This window comes from Cucurbita maxima, unplaced genomic scaffold, assembly GCF_002738345.1.
Source record: "Cucurbita maxima cultivar Rimu unplaced genomic scaffold, Cmax_1.0 Cma_Scf00012, whole genome shotgun sequence".
Lineage (NCBI taxonomy): Eukaryota > Viridiplantae > Streptophyta > Magnoliopsida > Cucurbitales > Cucurbitaceae > Cucurbita > Cucurbita maxima.
Genome location: NW_019272028.1, coordinates 4,387,251 through 4,407,272, shown reverse-complemented (window position 1 = coordinate 4,407,272; position 20,022 = coordinate 4,387,251). Strand labels below are relative to the sequence as shown.

General features: G+C 36.3%; 3 protein-coding genes across 4 annotated transcripts; 1 reads left to right on the top strand and 2 right to left on the bottom strand.

The window, feature by feature from the left end:
* Positions 1–987: 987 nt before the first annotated feature.
* LOC111487472 (translation initiation factor eIF-2B subunit beta-like) lies at positions 988–8,707 on the bottom strand. Its single transcript, XM_023134882.1, has 11 exons — positions 8,500–8,707; positions 8,364–8,420; positions 8,114–8,268; positions 7,555–7,842; positions 6,457–6,586; positions 4,750–4,857; positions 4,543–4,645; positions 4,301–4,426; positions 2,788–2,981; positions 2,326–2,454; positions 988–1,518 (listed from the first exon to the last, which is right to left on the bottom strand). The coding sequence occupies exons 2-10, from the start codon at positions 8,414–8,416 to the stop codon at positions 2,358–2,360; spliced, it is 1,254 nt and encodes a 417-aa protein (XP_022990650.1). The 5' UTR covers positions 8,417–8,420; positions 8,500–8,707; the 3' UTR covers positions 988–1,518; positions 2,326–2,357.
* Positions 8,708–10,498: 1,791 nt separating this feature from the next.
* Positions 10,499–13,432, top strand: LOC111487848 (E3 ubiquitin-protein ligase DIS1-like). 2 transcript variants are annotated; one of them, XM_023135404.1, is made up of 4 exons: positions 10,499–10,756; positions 11,112–11,346; positions 11,999–12,385; positions 12,860–13,432. In XM_023135404.1, the coding sequence occupies exons 2-4, from the start codon at positions 11,137–11,139 to the stop codon at positions 13,274–13,276; spliced, it is 1,014 nt and encodes a 337-aa protein (XP_022991172.1). In that variant the 5' UTR covers positions 10,499–10,756; positions 11,112–11,136; the 3' UTR covers positions 13,277–13,432. The 2 variants fall into 2 exon arrangements, with proteins under 2 accessions (XP_022991172.1, XP_022991173.1); XM_023135405.1 differs by lacking the exon at positions 10,499–10,756 and adding an exon at positions 10,767–10,902.
* Positions 13,433–14,210: 778 nt separating this feature from the next.
* LOC111487846 (uridine 5'-monophosphate synthase-like) lies at positions 14,211–17,792 on the bottom strand. Its single transcript, XM_023135398.1, has 6 exons — positions 16,844–17,792; positions 16,463–16,546; positions 15,749–15,831; positions 15,553–15,640; positions 15,025–15,279; positions 14,211–14,610 (listed from the first exon to the last, which is right to left on the bottom strand). The coding sequence occupies exons 1-6, from the start codon at positions 17,645–17,647 to the stop codon at positions 14,482–14,484; spliced, it is 1,443 nt and encodes a 480-aa protein (XP_022991166.1). The 5' UTR covers positions 17,648–17,792; the 3' UTR covers positions 14,211–14,481.
* Positions 17,793–20,022: the final 2,230 nt, after the last annotated feature.

Here is a 20,022-nt window from a genome sequence, read left to right as displayed (position 1 = left end):
AATTAGCCTTTAATGTCTCATTTGATTTGGTTGGAGCTCATTTTTATTTTAGTTTGTACTTCCCTTTCTACTCTCACTTTTTTTTCCTCATGTAGTTGTTGCCTACCTAAAATTTACTATCTTATATTTCCATATGTTCAATTAGATGTTTGTTTAATGAGATTAGTTGAGGCGTTGGAAGCTGGTTTCGACATTAATGGATGTATGATTTGGTGATGGAAATTAAAATATCTCGTGTGTGGTTCTTTGAGTCACATTCTCTTTAGTCGTGATGATTCTATAGCTTAAGTGATTGATTTTGCCACATGATAGAAGAATAAAGAGGACTTTGTAAAGCTAAAAAAAAGTATGGAGATATATAATTCATTCATTTTGTTCGGTATCAAATTCCATGGCCCCTACAAGATATAGATAACATTCTTTTAGATGGTAGGGAATATATGCATTGAAAATTCTCTAGTATTCGACCACATTTTGCTTCCTTTCACAAGCATTCTTCAGATTTGAGAAATGGTTGAAAATGACTTCTAGGTTAAATTGATATTCTAAGTTGGATTTATCTGTATTCGATCTTCTAACAAATCTCATCAATTTACGACAACTTTTTTTTTTTTTTTTCAATTTATGCTAATTCACTTGAATAGTAAAGTATATCTTTTATGTTAATTTCACATCAAACTAAGTTTAACATAAACTAAAATAAGAAAAAATGGAGCTTTAATGAACTAAATATAATTCTTATGTTATTATTTCTTCAAAGCTGGTTGTGTATTTATTCTCTTAAGGAATGAAATTGAATTGATTTGGAGTTTTAGAGCTTGGCATTGAGGAGGCAGCCTAGGGCAGAAGGGTCCTTATTTGGATTTCACATCAATTGGTTATACAATTTATTGGTGTCACAAAAATTAAATAAATTAATTAAAAAAAAAACAAAATATATAGAAAGTACATGACCAAAATAGCATTAAAACCCCAACAAAATAAACCTGAAGAACTGAAGGCAAAGATACAAATTCCAAGAGCTTAAAAGAAACGCTGATATGTCAAGAATATGCATTTTTTACTATGGGCCTATCATATTGGTCTTGCCTGTCTAGAACTCAGAATTCTCAACATGAAAGAATGCTTGGGATACAAACAAGAAAAAGGAAAAAGTATCTCAAATGGCCAAAGTTTCTTGTGCAAAATGCTAAAAAAACCTTGATTTTTCTGTAGTTCATTGATTCTACCAATGATCTGCAGAACACAATGTTCGGGCTTTGGCAGCAAAGTAAACAACAAAAAGAACGCCACCAATTTCCATTGTTTCCACACCAACTCAACACCCTTCAGCCAGCCAGAAAACTCGCAATAAACACAAAATGGCCAAAACCTTTAGGCTTTTCGTTCAGCCAAATTTGAACCTTTTCTGTTCCTTTTCTTTCCCTTTTGTTGAATCGAGGATGATGGTTCTACATGGTTGAGATGCTAGAATTTGTGATTCTTTTCATTAACTTGCTCGTGTTGCTAACTGCAATCCTGAAACGGTTCGCCATTGAAATGACATTGATGTTAATGAAAAGTTCACACTATATCCAACATGCCAACTGCAAAGTCAAGATGCAGTTCACAACGATAAGAGCCCTTCCAAAGCAAGTATGATAAGGCATACTCGAATAAGGCTTCATGCACTACTCAGAAGTCTCACACATGAAATGAAATCAATGTCAAATTGGTAGAACGGAAGTAGAGAAAACGAGAAATAAAAAAGAAACATGGTGTGAAAAATAAAAATGGTATTCCCCTCTCCACGAACTAATAATTGGGGTGATTCTTGATACTGTAAGATCCCATATCAGTTGGAAAGAGGAATGAAGCATTTCTTATAAGGGTGTGAAAACCTTCCCAAGCAAACGCGTTTTAAGAACCATAAGGCAAAGCTCGAAACAGAAAGTCCAAAGAAGATAATATCTGCTAGCGATGGACTTGGACTATTATAGATACTAGAATGGGTCCAACAAATGAAGATTTGTTTATGATCAAATGTTCAACATTGAGAATATAAATAAGAGAAAACGAGCCCAATTCTCCAGTTCCTATTTCCAATATGCAATCATGGCCTTATTGATCGGAACTTTTGACATTAAAATAGGATCTTGAGTTATTTTCTTCTGGTAGAACAGAGAAAGGCGTTTGCTGTTAAGAGTGTAATGGGTCTTTTACTTGATTTGATCAATTTTCTACCATTTGACATGAATATAATACAATTATGGGAAAATAGATATATAAAGGGGGCAACAATAAAAATAAAAAATAAAAGACAAACCAAAACCCTTGCGGCCTTACCAAATATTTGATGAATAAGAAGGGAGCAACAATCAGCTCCCTGTCGAAAGCCTTCGTTTAATTACCAAATCATCAGCTGAATAATAATCAGAAATAAGCCGATACATGTATGATGAGTTATGGCCGCCTCTGTCAAAGCAAGAGTAAATAATGAGTAACAAACAGATAATATCACGATCAAGATAACCATATTCCATTTTTTTTCTTGTACTAAGAAAAAAAAAATCAAATGAAACCCAGAAATTGAAATCCAAAAGTATAATAGAAAAGCAGAACGAAGTATCTTGCTTAATAATGTAGATCATTGAATTCACAAAAATAAATAATTTACACAAGACAAAAAAAGAACACATAAAATCAATATTCCCTTAGCACTCTCTTTTATCTAGGAGTTGGGAGGTAAATGAATGAAATGCAGCACAAAAAGGGAAAAAAAAAAACAAACAAAAAGTGCTGACTTACGTGTCAGTAATAAATAAACTAACGAGTGCTGGCGGCACATAGTCAAATGTAGGGTTAACTACGTGAAGAAGAGGAGAACCAGTGTTAGTTCCAAAGTCCATACAATCTGAAAATTCACCGATGTCCAGTAGCTCTGATGGGGATCTCAGTTCATTAAGTAGAACTTCAGGATTGTGAGGATACAAAGGGCATAACTGTCAAATAAGTAACACATATTAAGAGAAATAAATAAATGAATGAAGCAATGAAGGCAGCATGCCAGCTTAGAACAGTACCCTAAGAATCTTTTGAGTATATGAAGGAAGATGAGGAAGGTTTGTAGTAAATGCGGGTTAATGACTTCTTGGTCTTCATCTACACTTTTTTGTTATGTTACAAATTCGAAAATTAGAAACAGAGTTTCATTAACATGATGGTGCAAGGAGAAACCAAAAGAATTACAAAATGAACGTTGAGAGAAATTACAAAAGGAGGGAGACAATCTCTCCTGTCCGAAGGAGACTACAAAATAAAAATCAAGAGGGAAGGAAATAACACGCTCCAATAGTCAGCATGGCCTCTTCTCTTCCAGTAGGATTGGTACAACAACAAATCAAGAGGAGGAATCTCGTTCCATCTTATTTTCTCTCTTGAGATGACTAAGCCAATGCAGGTAGAGATTTTCTTTTTCAACTCAAACTAAGGTCGAGGTGTGAACTCAACCCTCAGCAGAGGTGGTTATAGTGTCTTAAGAAATTGAGCTATGACAGATCAGTTTTGGGTAGAATTATAACAAATTAATTATAACAGAAGTAAATTTGCATGACTATAAGGCAATCAATTATACTTTTGTTCCTTTTATTGTCTAACCAAATGAATGGGTCCTTCCACAAATTATGATAACATGAGCATGGATGGTGTCATTTCATTTCTAGGAATAAAATTTTCTAGTATTGCTTTCCCTTATCCATGTTTAGAAAGTTGAACATGAAAATTTTACCTATTCTTGATTGTTACCTCGTTTCTATCTACTGATGGCTGTATTCTATCAGACATGGTATATGCCACTGTGTTTACCCACCCATCATTCCTATAGACAGACTAGGTAGTTATGCAGTGCATTCATTCCCCCAATGAAGAGACAAGCATGTTACTCAAAGTCCTAGCCCACCTTCATCATAGAAGTCAAAAGTCAGAACCCAAAGCTCTAATTCAGTCACTAAGCTGTATACAATTAAGAACCCAAGCATGGATGTTAAAACTAATTGATTATGTCTACTCTCTACATTTCCCCTCCTGTCTCTAAGTGGTTAAAAGTTCCCAAATAAGGAATCAAACTACTTCAAGAGAAAGATTAAGAGGGAGCTAAAAGGTAACAGGTTTGTCTATCATGGTTTACAAACCAGAAAAAATTGACATCATCAATTCTTTTGCTTTTGATGAAGAAATAATTTGATGGTGAAATGCAAAATGCTCGATTGTTAAATATTTAACCAAAATACAAACTTGAGAGTAGACTAATTCATATCATCACCTTGTGACTTCCAGCTAGTACAACAAAAGGAACAGCATGCCTTTTAGCTGCAAGGGCCAACATATTCAATCCAACAGGTGCTATGACACCACCATTTGCCATGACAGCATGAGCGCCAACTATTACCTTGCAGAACAGATTTGAAGATGAAGCTATCTCATAAGTTGTCATGTCCATTCCACTTTATGCATGGGTAGCAATAAAACGCATTTATATGTATAGACACTATGGCTACCACGTACCATATTCACCCGAGAGATCATGGCAAAAACTGCAGAATCAGTAATAAGTGTGGTCTGTAAACCTCTTGTAACCAACTCCTTAGCAAGAAGATGACCCTGATATCTGTCAACATTAGAAAAAATAAGTGGTAGAGTGAACCTACAAAATCGAAGTGTAATATGAACTTGTACCAAAGCATAAAGCTAGCTTTAGTTATTAGCCCAGACCTTGGAGCACCCTCAGCAACAAACACCCGGAAGGACCTTTTCTTCTCCTTAGCAGCACAAAGAAATTCCAATACTGTTCTGGAACTCCCCAGAGTTAATATTACCTCGCTGAAAAATTTTGGCATTCAATACATGTGAGGATATTGAGGTAAATTCTTGAAAAGGAAATTCTAAGTTCCAATTGCATATTTCAGATTGAAGCCAGAAACAGAAAATGATGCAAGTAAATCAAATATAAACTTATGCAGTAGAACAATGAGTAAAGCCAATTTAATAATAAAAAGAAAGGATGACGGACATCTGAAGAAGATTAAAAAGAAAAAAGAAAAAAAAAAACCCTGAACGCCTAACACATTATCGCCCTTCCAGTTATATAGTTCCCTTGATCCACAACCTCTAACATTTACACCATACAACCCTAATCTTCATTCACACACCTTGCGTGCATTAAACACCCTGCTTACTTATTCCACATCCCTCCTAACATACATGATATTCATCCATGGCCTGAAGTTCTATCATTCCCTTCCAGACTGCCACCAACCAATCTTTCACCTTGCCCTCCAGGTATAAAGCAGGGACTGATTACTGATGAGATTAAAGGCTTCTGATGTAACTTCCTCAAGTTTCTGTCCAGCCCACTAAATCAAAACCTCCAAGCCATGTGAGTGAGAGTTCAAGCTTAGGATTCAGTTCAGCTGGTAAGTGCTTTGGCAGCATGCTTCCAAGCCTTGAGTTGGGAAGCCTGGAATACTAGGTGTGTTTCTAAAGTAAATGGTCGGTGCACCTGTATGCCACCTTTCGACTCCTTTCCAAGAGACTTGAGAGAATTTGATAGCCATTTGATTAGTCAACCAATCACTTTTGGAGGCTCTACATTTAGCAGCCACCAGTTTCCTCCATAGAGCTTTTCAAAAGAAAATCACCATATGTTTAGTCAAGTTTAAAGGTTTCCAAGATAAAGGCCACTCAAAGATATGGGTTACTTGAACTTGTACCAGCTAACCAAGATAGGAACCTCCTTCCTTGGTGTGGTCTGCCCAGTAAAATATCTCATAGATTTTACAATGACGAGGGCCAGTTTGGGCACAAAAAGGTGGGGATAGGTAGAAAGGCTTGACTTGGAAGCTTGGATCAGGGTTAACCCAACACTTAAAGAGAGAGTATATCTTTTCCTGATTAACAACTTGTTTTGAACTATTTCAGTGTTCCAAAACTGGATATAAATTGGGTTACCATTTAGAGGGAGACTAAATTCAGGCACAGACCATGAGTCAAAACTGCACCCACAATAGAAGCCAGCTCTTGAACTCAAATAGTTTCACAATTAATAAAATATAACTTTATTTGTTCATGTTCGCATTTAGACCCAATAATTCAATGATTATTAATCTTGAAAGATTGAGGAACTTATCCTCAGCGGTGGAAGATAAAAGAATCTTTTCTGATAGGTTGCTTTTCCCACCATCAAGCCACAAATAGTTTACCTCTCATGAGAAAAAGAGCACATGAAGAAAACAGATAACACCATGTGGTTAAGGACCTCTTGAGTACAATAAAATAATAGACACTAGATCTACTTCCCAAAGTCAATAACCATGTTATACTCTTTCAGTAAGCCATAAACTAGATATCCCAGATCAATATGATCTCAAGGAAACAATAAAAAGGGTTAGCTTATTAGGATTAGCTCAATGTGAGAAATACTTTTGATGAATGTGTTCCACTGCTTGCTCAGCAATCTGTTCATGACAAGTTGCAATATCCTGAATAAGTTCATTAACAGCTTCAATTACATCATGCTTGAGTTTCCGACTCCTTGAACTTTTATCAGCAGCTGTCAATAAGAACTTGTTAGAAAAACAAAGCTTGTGTTCCAAATAGGAAAAGAACAATAAATAATAAAATGAAAAGAAAGTCACTACTCATTCAACCAACAAGCACACAAATAAAATATAAATAAGATAAAGTTGAAACGCACACATGCACATTTACAAGCAGATTTTTGTTCAAGAGAAGCAGAAAGCATTTAACATTATCAAGGACCCTACTTCCAACAAAAATCAAGAGAGGGCAATAAAAAAAGATGAGGGAGAATAATTTCCGGTGAAACCATGGGTGCTAATGATTCCCTTATGCCTTGTCATCAGTTCCCTGAAGAGGCTAGAAATGGAACCTGTTTCTTAATCTCACTATCCAAGTAATTATCTTAAAAAATAAATTTATCCCCATCAATCAGTCTTCCTTTACATCCATGCAGCCGGCCCTCCAAATATTCACATAAAGACATCACAACCAAAAAGGGCCTCAAATCCCAATTTACTCAATGAGGTAAGAGGCAAAACATTCAAATGATATTATTATAAAAAAATAATTATAAATTTCAACTCACAACAACGATTTTTTTAACACTCAAAATATACAATATCAATGCGCAGTTGAAGAAGCAAATTACACATTTTTTAAGACTTTGTCTAATAACCATGGTCAGTCAAAGAAATCCAAAACCAAACAAACATTTCCCAACAACTTCAAAACCTTGAAAGAAAAGAAATAGAAAACCATATATGCCATTACAATTACATGTCCGAGCTAACCAATCAACAAATACAATTTATCTATATATATAAAACAAGAGATAATATTGCAACATAGCAATATATAAAGATTACCCAGTGATCGATTTTAATCAGATAAATCAGAAAATATTTTAGAAGTCACAATTAAATTCCTTCAAGCACATCACAAACATCGCTAAATAAGCATGCAAATGAAAGCTAATCATCATAAATTAAGGAAGCTCACATTTGCTCTTTCCTTCTGAATCACCTCCAGATGAAGAAGTTTGATGAACAGATGCTTGGTTAGGAACATCCTCAAGAAGAGTTTGCAAGGAAGGCGGTCGCAAAGTGCTTCTTGCAGCAGCTGCAACAGCAGCAGCTGAGAGGACCGGGCGATCATCTTTTTCATTGTCATCTTCATCATCACTAACTGCTGCTAAATTCAACCCAGCAATTGAAGCTGTGGTGAGAGAGAGATCCTCCTCCCTAATAATGTGCAAAACACGCCTCACAATATTACCCACAGCAAGCTCTGCAGTTGTACATTGACATATTGCCAACGAAAAGCTAGTAAATCAGTAGATTCCAGAAAACTAAAGTTGCAGGGCATACAAAGAAAAGGTAAACATGGACAAGACCGAATAACGATAATTGAGAGGTGATTAACAATTTATTTTCAGCCAGAATAAAGAACCACCAGCCATGGAAATAAATTGAATTTTGTAAAGGGTAAAATTCCAACCAGCCAGACCGACGTTAAACATTAAATCAACTAAACAAGATCAATAATTTAATATATCTACCAACAGGATTCGCAGCAATCAGCTGCTCTCCAACAGCTTTCACAGCATCAATCAAAGCAGCCGCCTGATTCGTGTAGGGTATTCGCTGCTGGGAAATGACAGAACGAAGCAATTCAGCTGTATGCTTCGCGGTGGCCAAAGAGCCCTCAATTTTACTGTCATAATATCATCACAAAATGAACCTCCAATCCAAACAAACATAAGACCACAACTCAATTCCTAGAAATATCAACAATCCCAAAGAACTAACCGCTTCTTAAGCTTGATAACGAAATCATTCACAAGAGCTTGCACGTCTGGCATAATCCTAAACAGAGAAAAACAAAAAGGCTGAAGATAGAGAATCTACGTAACGAAGAAACAAATTGGTAGCGCGTAATACTTACAGCGAATATGGAAGAACGAAAACGAAAAAGAAGAGGATTTTCGCCGATTATAGAGAGAAAGAGATTGAAAGGAAGCTCTGGTGAAAGCTGCAGTAATGGAATTCGGGCTTCGTTTTGGAACTGGAAAGTCGAAGCTGCGAAGTTCTTCAGCTTTCTCTTCTCCTATTTTGGGCTGAAACTGCAAACTGGACTGCAATGGATTTTCGGGCACTAGATTCGACCCCATTTTTCTTAATATTTATGATTTAACCCCTTAATTTTATTATTATTATTATTTGCCCCCAAAAATGGTCCATTTCTTCAATCACCTTTTAAGTTTGGATAAACTTCTCAATTTAACATTATTTTAAGGGTTACATATTTCATTTTCAAATTAGCTTCTTTTTTTTTTTTAATTAATTAATTAATTTATTTATTTATTTATTTTAAGGATAGACTCCGACGAGTTGATTCTAAAACGCTTTACTTTTCGAGCTTGTCGAGACACGGACTATCGCTATTAATGAATAATTTTAAATAATATATAATGGTTGGAAAAATAAAAATGTATTCTTAAACCTATTTCAAGTGGTCGGGTAGTAAACTTTTGGTTGTTCAACACTTGGCTCAAACGAGGCGCCTACTAATCTGCTAACCCCTTGAAACTCGTTATTAAGGTCGAAATGTTATCAAATTCAAGGCAACTCGGACGGCTGCATTCAAGTTTTAGTGTATGTTGTCTCATTTTCAACTCTAGTATGCTATTATGCATCATGGAGTCAGTCCTCTGAGACAGATTGATTAGGAGGGTAATCGGTTTGGCCCTAGTAGTCCCACAATGAGAAGGTGACCTAAAAGAAGTGACCCTCGTATCTGTAAATTCTATGTGGAGGTCATCTTTATCGCACCCATATAATATTCGTATGAGACTGTAAAATGCACATACTTCCTACTCGATATGGAAGTACGGAAGTGGACTCCATCACTGGTGATAGGTTAATCAAGGAAGATCATTCAATAATCTTCTAGCCGTTACCACAATCGAAAAATATTTGACATACACGAGACAGGATATATGACGCAATCGTATCTCTACTGTATACACGATTTGCTTACTCAAATGTTAATCAATAAACTATATGAACTAAGCTTTTAAACATGTTAACGTAATTTTAACGTTTTTCTAAACAGGGTCGAAAACGGGGGATATTTCTCTTTGTGAGCTAAACAGGGTCAGGAATAGAGAGATATTTCTCTATGTAAACTAAACAAGGTCGGGAACGGGGAGATATTTCTCTATGTGAGCTAAACAAGGTCGGGAACAGGGAAATATTTCTCTCTATGAGCTAAATAGGGCCGGTAACTGGGAGATATTTCTCTATGTGAGCTAAATAAGGTCGGAAATGGGGAGATATTTCTCTCTGTGAGCTAAACAGGGTCGGGAATGGGGAGATATTTCTCTCTGAGCTAAACAGGGTCGGGAACGAGGAGATATTTCTCTTTGTGAGCTAAACAGGGTCAGGAACGAGGAGATATCTCTTTAAGTGAACTAAACAAGATCAGAAACGAAGAGATATTTCTCTATGTGAGCTAAACAGGGTCGGGAACAGGAAGATATTTCTCTCTATGAGCTAAATAGGGTCGGGAACAGGGAGATATCTCTTTATGTGAACTAAACAAGATCGGAAACGAAGAGATATTTCTCTATGCGAGCTAAACAGGGTCGGGAACATAGAGATATTTATCTTTGTAAGCTAAACAAGGTCGGGAACATGGAGATATTTGTCAATGTGAGCTAAACACGGCTGGGAACGAGGATATATTTCTCCTGTTCACACTCCTCCCCCCATTTCGAGCCATAGAAAATTATAATTCGAGCGGGATATCACTTATAACACAAAAATGTGTCTATTTCATGTAAGACAAAGTTGGAACAAAATAATCAAATTGGAATTTTGTCGCGTTGGCGAGAGAAAAAGTTGGACACTTGTTACTAACTTGTTCTTGAAATTTCAAAATATGGAAGAAGAGTATGGATGGGACAAGGTCCACAGTCTTTTCATACTTTACTTTTTGTACTTTCTCGAGAAATTTCGCTCTGTAATCCTCTGGTTCTCTGTCGAACAACGGCTTCATTTTGAAATTCTGTCTTTGAGCTACGAACTTTTCGGTGTTCGTATTTCTCTGATGCGGTAGTTGAGTTTCAATTTTCACACCAGAACGTTACTCATTTCAAGGGTTTCCGTGCTTTTTAATCACCCTTTCGTTGCGATTCTAGGTATGATTCGATCTCTTTCCTTTCGTTTCTCGTCGTGATAATTTTGATCCACTTTTCTGATTTTGATCGTTTTCACTTGGGGAAATATTTGATGGAATGTGAAGTTTGTGTTAATGTTCCTCGGCTGTTTAAATCTTTGATCCATGGTGAGTTTTCTTTGAATTTTAGGGTTCTTCCGGGGAAGGGAATACATGTGTCTATCGCCGTCTCTTGTATCGTTTCATGATATGCAAATTTATGAGTTTCCATTAATAAAACACTCTTGATCCAGAGTCTGTTTGTTTTGCATATTATCTTTTGGTTTTTTGAAGAGGAGATAGATTCTGAAGCCACTTGTTGTTGTGCATATATTCAGGCAGCATAAAACTGTTTTCTTAAGGATGGCATCTGGAAATCCTTGTTTTGATGATGTGCGGAGCAAACCAGAGGTTATTGATCCTCCACAAAATCAAGATATGATGGACATCAGGGAAGCTGTGGATGGTCCAACTCAAAATGAACTTAAACCTAATGTTGCTGTTTCCAGAAGTGTTCGTCAGCTTTTGGAATGCCCAGTGTGTTTGAATGCAATGTACCCTCCAATACATCAGGTTTAGTTATGAAATTTAGTTCATCTTTGTGTTATGTGGTTACTTTAGCGTGATGAGATGCCCAGATGAGGTTTGGTGTTAATGTAGTTGTTAGATTCTATGATTGCAAAGGCCCAAGCCCACCGCTAGCAGAAATTGTTCTCTTTGGACTTTCCCTTCTAGGCTTCCCCTCAATGTTTTTAAACGTGTCTGATAGGGAGAGGTTTCCTCACCCGTATGAAGAATGCTTCGTTTCTCCAACCGATGTGAGATCTTATAATCCACCCCGCTTCGGGGCTAAGCGTCCTCAATGTATTGTGAGATCCCACATCAATTGGAGAGGGGAGCAAGTGTCAGCGAGGATGCTGGCCCCGAAGGGGTGGATTTGGGAGATCCCACATCGGTTGGAGAGGGGAACGAAACATTCTTTATATGGGCGTGGAAACCTCCCTAACATACACGTTTTAAAAACCTTTAGGCTGCTAAATGTGGGCTTGAATTGTTACAATGATTGTGGAGGTTTGTGTTTACCTAAAAAAAGGAAGAATTTCAGTTAGAATAAGTTGAGTGAAGTGCTTATTTTGGAATTCTTTACCAAATTTTGTACATTTAAAGGGGGTGTGCTAAGTGTGGGTGCCAGCATTTTCTTTAATAGTGTTTTTTGTTACCGCAGTGTTCAAATGGTCATACACTGTGTTCGGATTGCAAGCCTAGGGTGCACAATCGGTGCCCTACGTGCAGGCACGAACTTGGCAATATTCGATGCCTTGCATTGGAGAAGGTGGCTGCATCGCTAGAACTTCCATGTAAATATCAGAGCTATGGTTGCATTGGCATATGTCCTTATTACAGCAAGGTCAAACATGAATCCCAATGTATTTACAGACCTTATAGTTGTCCATACGCTGGATCAGAATGTTTGGTCGTTGGTGATATAGCCTATTTGGTGGCCCATCTCAAAGATGATCATAAAGTAGACATGCACAGTGGAAGCACGTTCAACCATCGATACGTAAAATCAAACCCTCAAGAAGTCGAAAACGCAACATGGATGCTAACGGTAATTTTCCTCATAGACTTATTGTTTTCATTCTTGGAATCCTTACACTGTTTCTTCCCTCTTGGGTCGGCGAATCTCCTTGGCATTTCTTATGCACATTTTGAGATTAGAATCATGTTAGATGCTTAAATTTTAGTGATTTGATTTTGGCATGAAACCATGCACTTCTTTGGAGTTCTTCTGTTCATGGAATTGGGATGTCCTTTGATGGACGGCTGTGCAATTTTGGATATTCCAGAAACTGAGCAGAAAAAATGCTTAATTTGGTTTTGCTACATAAGATAATGTACTCCTGTAGACTATAATGATTTCGATTTGTTTACCGATCTTGAAGTACTACCTCGAGTGGAAGAGATTTTGTTAGTTTAGAACTCTAGAATCCTCATTTTGCTATCATTCTGCAAACCCATAGCTTATATTAGCTTTGAATTCTTGATATTGGGGGTGACTCTGATTTAGAATGTCAAAACTCAGGTTTTCAGTTGCTTTGGTCATTACTTTTGCCTGCATTTCGAAGCTTTCCAGCTCGGAATGGCTCCAGCATACATAGCATTCTTGCGGTTCATGGGCGATGATGATGATGCAAAGAACTACAGCTATAGTCTCGAAGTGGGAGGAAATGGGAGGAAGATAGTATGGCAAGGGGTGCCCAGAAGCATCAGGGACAGCCATCGAAAAGTTCGGGATAGTTTCGACGGGCTCATTATCCAATGTAACATGGCTCTCTTCTTCTCCGGTGGAGACCGTAAGGAACTGAAGCTTAGGGTGACTGGTAGAATTTGGAAAGAACAGGATACTGGGAGAACAGCTTATGATGAAACTTTCAGTTCAAATCCTATCCTCTTGTCCAGTAGTCGGTTGCCTTTTTGTAGAGTAAATGAGGCTTTCTAAATCATGAGTTTCTTTTTAAATTAAGAAGCAAACACTCCTTGCTGCTGCTCTTGCATGAAACCATGATTTAGAAGAGAACTTGTAGAACTGGGACCTATTCCACATTTCCTTCTTGGATATTAACCATTTCAGTTAGGACTCAGCCATTTCTCCGTATGAGGTTCATTTGTGACTTTGCTCTTGCAACAATGTCTGTCTCTCATTCCTTATTCCTTATTCCTTACAAGTGTGTGAAAAATTTTCTCAATCCAATGCGTTTTAAAATCATGAGACTGACAGCGATATGTAATGAGCCAAAACAGATAATATATGATAGTGGTAGATTTTAACTGTTACAAATGGTATATGAGTCAGACACTAAGCAATGTGTCAGCGTAAACGCTGGCCTCCAAGGAGAGTGATATTAATAATTTCAGTTAGGACACAGTTGTATGAGTGTGAAAAATTTTCTTAAGTCGATGCGTTTTAAAATCGTGAGGCTGGCGGCGACATGTAATGAGCCAAAACGGATAATATCTGCTAGTGGTGGGTTTTAACTGTTACAAATGGTATACAAGCTAGACACTGAGTGATGTGTTAGCGAGAACGCTGGCCTCCAAGGGGAGTGAATTATGAGATCCACGTCAGTTGAAAAGAGAAATGAAACATTCTTGATAAAGAGAGTGGATTATGAGATCCCATATCTATTGGTGGAGGACTTCGACTATTACATTTTCGTGTTCTAATTCATCTTCGAAGTCTTAGTTTTTTAGTCACAGATAATATCAAAATAAAACATCAACTTTTATCAATAAAAAATCGAGTCTTCGTAGTTTAAAATATTTGATCCCTAATTCCGTGGTATGTTAATAGTATTTCTATCAATAGATATCAAATTATTACAAATTTTAAATTACAAAGGTCAAATTGTTACCTAAACTGTAACATAGAAATCAAAGACAGAGAAATCTGACAAATTACTTTCATTCTCATGATCAACCAAAGGATTACATTAGAACACACATTGTTCCTTAACAAGCTTACATGAAGTAGGTTGAAATTTATTTCAAAGCTGAATCAGCAATGCTTCTCTTAAGTAGCCCTCCAAAATCCAAATCCTGCAAGCATGTAGGGGAAAGCAACTCGAGCGAAAAGGAAAAAGTAGAAAAAAGAAACGACATTCATCAGGCACCGGAGAAGTTATTAAAGCCAAGTGAATAACTGTTCTAGGTGGTCTTAGCCAAATAAGCATCCCATCCTTGTAGACGATACTCTCGAGCTGCATCGGCGGGATTAGCTGCCTTTATTATCCCACGCCCCACTATTATGATATCACTTCCTCTATCATAGACAACCTGCACAACATAATTTCCCAAATTTCAGTTCATGATATGCCATTTCAGGCTTTTCATTTATTAATCTCGTGTGACTACCACCTAAGCCTCCAAATATTGAGTTTGAATGCCCCTAGGATGTCAATATATTAGGTGGGTAACCATTATGAAATTTGAATTCACTTCTCCTAAGTTCTATTACGTGTTTGATAATCTCTCTCTTAAATCATATAAATAACAAAAAGCAAACAAGAACTATCAGAATTTCAACCATTTCTAATTTTCCTTTCTACAACTTCCCTATATGGACGACCAATTAGTGGGAGTAAAGAAAGATTAAAAAGGATGAAGCCAAGTTCAATTCTGTAGTTGATAGCAGTTCATGTCAAGTGTCGAGAACAGAAGATGCAGAAGAAAATATTGGATGAAACTTACAGAATATGGGGTATTGTATTGCTGTCCAAGATTGTCACCACCCTTGACCATTTGGACTCCGGGTGTGGCATGAATGAATGTTGGATTTCCAGGCGCACCTGGCCAGGATGCTGGATTAACCGATATGAAACCGATTACGAAGTCAGAATGTTCTTCTGCAATTTTAACTGCTGCAGACGTGTAATCTCCCGTGGCAAGATTTCCAGCTGAGCTCATTTCAGCCAAAAGTAAAAGACCCCGACCTCGAGGCAACCCCTACACCATCCAGAATGATAAATAAATTTGAGAAATGAAAGAATGACTAGATTGCAATTGAAGAAATCATTGGTCTAGAACACTTTAGCAAATAGCAGCTGTTCAAAATACTAGTTCGATGAACACGGTCGGAGAAAGCACAAGTATTTCATCAAAAAAAGAAACATTTTAGTATCTTCTAAAGTTTCTTTGAATAATCCTCTAGAAAACACTCGCAAACACACCATTATGAACCCCGATTAAACTATCATTTGAGTGTTGCTGTATGTATACCTTTAATTTCAATCCATCTACAATTCCAGGACCAGAGATAATGTGAGCATTGATAATATCTGCCCAATCTAATATATGAAAAATACCCCTGCATTAGAAACACAAGATTTCAGGGACCTCCGAGGGTATTGCTGAAAAGTAGAAATAAATGAATGCAAGTAACAGCTAAACTAATTGGGAAAATTGAGAGGCCTACCCTTCATACTGCATTGTTACTGTATTTCCAATGTCTGCAAACTTGCGATCTTCAAAGATTAAGAAGTTGTGTTTCTCAGCAATCTGCATTGGAGTGAGATAATGTAAGCAAATCTGAAGCAGCTTAAACCATTCTGCCAAAAGTTTTAAAACTAAAAAGAGTAGATTTTAAGAACCAGTTAAAAATGAAACTGTTATCAAATGGAGCAGATTTTTCTTAGAATACAAGAGCCATTAAACCTAACCGTAACCCACGTGTAATAGCCCAAGCCACCGCTAGCAGATATGGTCCTCTTTGGGCTTCCCCCTCAAGCTTTTTAAAATGCGTCTGCTAGGAAGAGGTTTCCACACCCTTAATAAAGAATGTTTTGTTCTCCTCTCCAATCGATGTGAGATCTCACACTACACCTCCCCGAAAAAGGGCTCCAACATATGAAGAAAGTAACTGTGAGACATTTTATAATCAAGCTGATATCCTAAAGATGGTATTGAAAATATGGAAGTAATGAACTGCTGGTAATGTCAAAACAGGGTACCAAAGTTACAAGTTCATAAGGTTATGATATTCTTGTTATCAACATCCTTGGCATCTCACCATCAATACTACCGTACACGAACAAGCATTAACAACTAACCTGTGTCCCAAGGTATAGCTAAAATCTATAATAAGTGCAAGGAAAGTGAGAAATAAATGAAGTTCATGGAAGAAATATACCGAGCGAAGTTTGGAACCGAAGTCAGGGGTGAAATCTGGCAGTATATCCACATGAGTTTTCAGTAAGCAAATCTCTGGTCCAACCTGATTGACACAAAGCAAAGGATAAACAAACAAAGATAGTTCGAAATTATCAACTATGATGTTTTGTGGGACGGTCCTAAAAGCTATAAATGCTTCCCAGAGATAAAATTCTACCGAGAGCTTCGTTAGCTAGAGCAGCAGAAGCCAAACGGATTACAAGAACAGGAAACGAAGAACTCTCTGGTTTTTACTTTAAAACCCAATTCATTTTCATTTTCTTAATGATTTCGTTTACTTTTCCTAATCTGGGTATTGACGAAAATCCCAAGAAAATTCAGAAATTCTAGATGTTCTTACTTTCTCGGCGATATCAAGCAGCTCCGAGGCGGTGCCAACATCAGCAGCTACGCACAAGTTGCTTTCCTTCTCGACCATCACCTCGAACAGCCTCTTCCCCATCGGATTCTTCGCCAACTTCGCTCTTTCCGGAAAGGAAATGGCCTTAACTCTAACAGGCTTCTCCACTTTCGGCACCGCAACCTTCCGATTCTCCTCCAAGAATCTCGCGACCACCCCTTCCATTTCTTCTCCAACCTTCCCCTTCTCCTTCAAAATCCTCACCATCTCACTCAACTTAATCATCGAATGCAATTTAATCCCATTCTCCTCCAAATTCTCCCGCCCGCCCTGTTCTCTATCAAGCAACACAACCGCATCACTCACCTTCAACCCCGCCGCCCGTAGCGGTGCTGCAGTTTCCAAAACCGACGCACCGCTCGTCACCAAATCCTCAATAATCAAACATATTTGATCCGCTTCATAATGGCCCTCGATAGCTTTCGCCGTCCCGTAATCCTTAATCTCCTTCCGACGCATAACCATCGGAACATTGTCACTAACGGAGATGCAAGTCGCAATAGGAAGGGCAGTGTAAGGAACACCACAAACGAGGTTGTAGGAGGTAGACGGCGGAAGAGAAGAGATTAGGGTTTTGGAGATTTGGCTGAGAAGTGAAGGATATGAGACAATAACACGAAGATCAATGTAAATAGGAGAGTATATACCGGACTTGAGCTTGAAGTTTCCGAACTTAACAGCAGAGATTTCATGGAGTTGCAGAACCAAAGACTCCATGGCCGGCGAAAAAGTTTCTGATGACATTAGACTGAGCTTCTGAGACCGTAATTCAATGGCAGAAGGGCGAAGCTTCGGCCGGAGACAGAGTTCGTGAATGGCGGACGACAGAGTATAGGCGGAAGGGCGGCTTAAGCTTTCCACTTGATACTGTAAGAAATGGTGAAGAACCTAGAAATACAAATATGTCCTTTTCTGTTATTTATTTATTTGTTATTTTTTATTTCTTTTCCTTTTAATCTTTTTTAGGTTAAAATTATAATTAAAAAACAATTATTTTATGGTATATTCAATTTTCTCTCTCCATTCAACCTTTGTCGCCCATTAATTTAAATAAAAAAAACATAATCTAAAAATATTCTTAGTTAAATTTTAATTAAATGGAGTTTTATCAAAAATTATTTTAATATTTGCTTAAAAATCATCCCTTAAATAATTTAACCAAAACTCACCAATTTTAACCATAAAAAAAATCTATCAAAGGGTGGTGAAAATTTGTTTTTTTTAAGGTAAAAAATGATACTTCTAATCATGAACACACGACTCTCCATAATGGTATATTATTGTCCACTTTGAGCATAAGTACTAATGGCTTTGCTTTGGACTTCACCAAAATGCCTTGAACATAGTATTTTCTTTATTATAAACCCATGATCATTCTCTAAATTAATCGACGTTGGACTTTTTTCATCCAACACCTCCCCTTAATCGATGCTCGACTTTTTTTTCTTTTGGAGTTTTAGTCATTTTTTTACTATGCCTTCGAGGAAGCTTTACTCCTTTTGGAATCCTTTGTTCTACATTTGAGGATTTACCGATCTATTGGCCCGACTAAGTTTAGGGCATGGCTCTAATACCCTATTAGATGAATACGACTTTCCACAATGATATGATATTGTCCACTTTGAACATAAGCTCTCGTAGCTTTAGTTAGTTCATAGTTGTTTTTTAAAATTTTTAAAACATTTTAAAGTATTAATAAAATTGAACATTCAAATAATATTTTTGAAACCGTTAATAAATCATCTCTAAATTTTTTAAAATTAATGAATTTATGAATATTCTTTTTTTTAAAAAAAAATTAAAGGTGATTTTTTATTTTTTTTTAAGTTAAAAAATATTAATAAATACTATTTTCATCTAATATTACATTCTTTATCCCATAAATTATACGTTATTTAAACAATCATGTTGCCTTTTGCTTATAATTATATAACGTTACTTTCAATCCTTCAGATGTATTTCATCACTCACGTTTTCTAAAACATTTCTAACAAGCATAACTCGAGACTCGAATACACGTTGACATTGTTCATGACGTCTAAATTTCTCACGACTAATTTGTTCGTTGAGTTACAATAAATGTCACACAATTGCTATCCGTTACCATGAGATTACGTGCGTTAGCACTATGACCTATAAAAAGTTCGTCACCAGACATGTTGGTGGCTTCCACGAAAAAAGTATTGAATTTGTTCGAAATGGAAAAAGTATTTGAATTAGTGGTAGGTAGGACCTCTAGCTACCTTTTAGAATATTAATATTCTCTTGTCAATAATTTTTTAAATTAATAAAAATATTCAAAAGGTCAGAATTTAGTGTAATTTATTGCTAATTTGAATTTAGAGTATTTTAAAAAAATATCATTTTTTTTTTACTAACAGTTAAATTATTTTGTTTAATAATAGCTTTAGATTTTTTAAAAATTAAAAATATAATTATTAATGGTGAGTATTTTTGTTTCAAAAATAGTTTAATTATTTTTTTTAATAAAATTTGAAAAAGGGAGTTTATTAAAAAATATTAATAATATAGAATTTATAGTTATTTTTGAAACTTGGTACTCACGATTTCATCTATAAGCTAATGGTGAGAATGTTTTTGAAGTTAAGGTTTTAAACTGTGAAGCTCGAAAGTTAAAATTCAAAAAATACAATATCTGTTAGCGGTGAGGTTAGACTGTTGCAAATAGTATCAGAACCAGACATTAGTGTCCTAGCGAGGACATTGGGCCTCGAAAGGAGTGAATAGTGAGATCACACGTTGGTTGAAGAGGAGAACAAAACATTCTTGTGAAAATCTCGAAGAAAAATTCAAAAGAGAAAGCTCAAATATAGTAATATTTGCTAGTAGTAAACTTAAATAATAGCTAAAAATATAAATTTAATTATAAAATTTTTAAAAAAATTGTGTCGTTAAAAAAAAAAAAAGAAAAAAAAAGAAAAAAAAAAAAAGTAAACAACGTGCATTAGATGTCCCTACAGCCCTCTTGACCTGTTCTTCTTCATTATTATAATTTTAAGAAAATCTGTTAATTAACTGATTTAAATTTCAACTAATTATCTGTTAATTACTGGATTTTGAACTAATTATTTTTAATTAATCATCGTCTCTTCTGGACA

What these genes read in the sequence shown, in the direction of transcription:
- LOC111487846 (XM_023135398.1), bottom strand. Translation starts at nt 17,647, where the DNA reads ATGTCATCAGAAACTTTTTCGCCGGCCATGGAGTCTTTGGTTCTGCAA. An exon ending in TGCTTGATATCGCCGAGAAA is followed by an intron (nt 16,547 to 16,843) that starts GTAAGAACATCT and finishes TGTGTCAATCAG; the next exon opens with GTTGGACCAGAGATTTGCTT. An exon ending in TCGGTTCCAAACTTCGCTCG is followed by an intron (nt 15,832 to 16,462) that starts GTATATTTCTTC and finishes ACTCCAATGCAG; the next exon opens with ATTGCTGAGAAACACAACTT.
- LOC111487848 (XM_023135404.1), top strand. Translation starts at nt 11,137, where the DNA reads ATGGCATCTGGAAATCCTTGTTTTGATGATGTGCGGAGCAAACCAGAG. An exon ending in TGTACCCTCCAATACATCAG is followed by an intron (nt 11,347 to 11,998) that starts GTTTAGTTATGA and finishes TTGTTACCGCAG; the next exon opens with TGTTCAAATGGTCATACACT. An exon ending in ACGCAACATGGATGCTAACG is followed by an intron (nt 12,386 to 12,859) that starts GTAATTTTCCTC and finishes GTCAAAACTCAG; the next exon opens with GTTTTCAGTTGCTTTGGTCA.
- LOC111487472 (XM_023134882.1), bottom strand. Translation starts at nt 8,416, where the DNA reads ATGCCAGACGTGCAAGCTCTTGTGAATGATTTCGTTATCAAGCTTAAG. An exon ending in GATTGCTGCGAATCCTGTTG is followed by an intron (nt 7,843 to 8,113) that starts GTAGATATATTA and finishes GTACAACTGCAG; the next exon opens with AGCTTGCTGTGGGTAATATT. An exon ending in AGTTTATTTATTACTGACAC is followed by an intron (nt 2,455 to 2,787) that starts GTAAGTCAGCAC and finishes TTGCTTTGACAG; the next exon opens with AGGCGGCCATAACTCATCAT.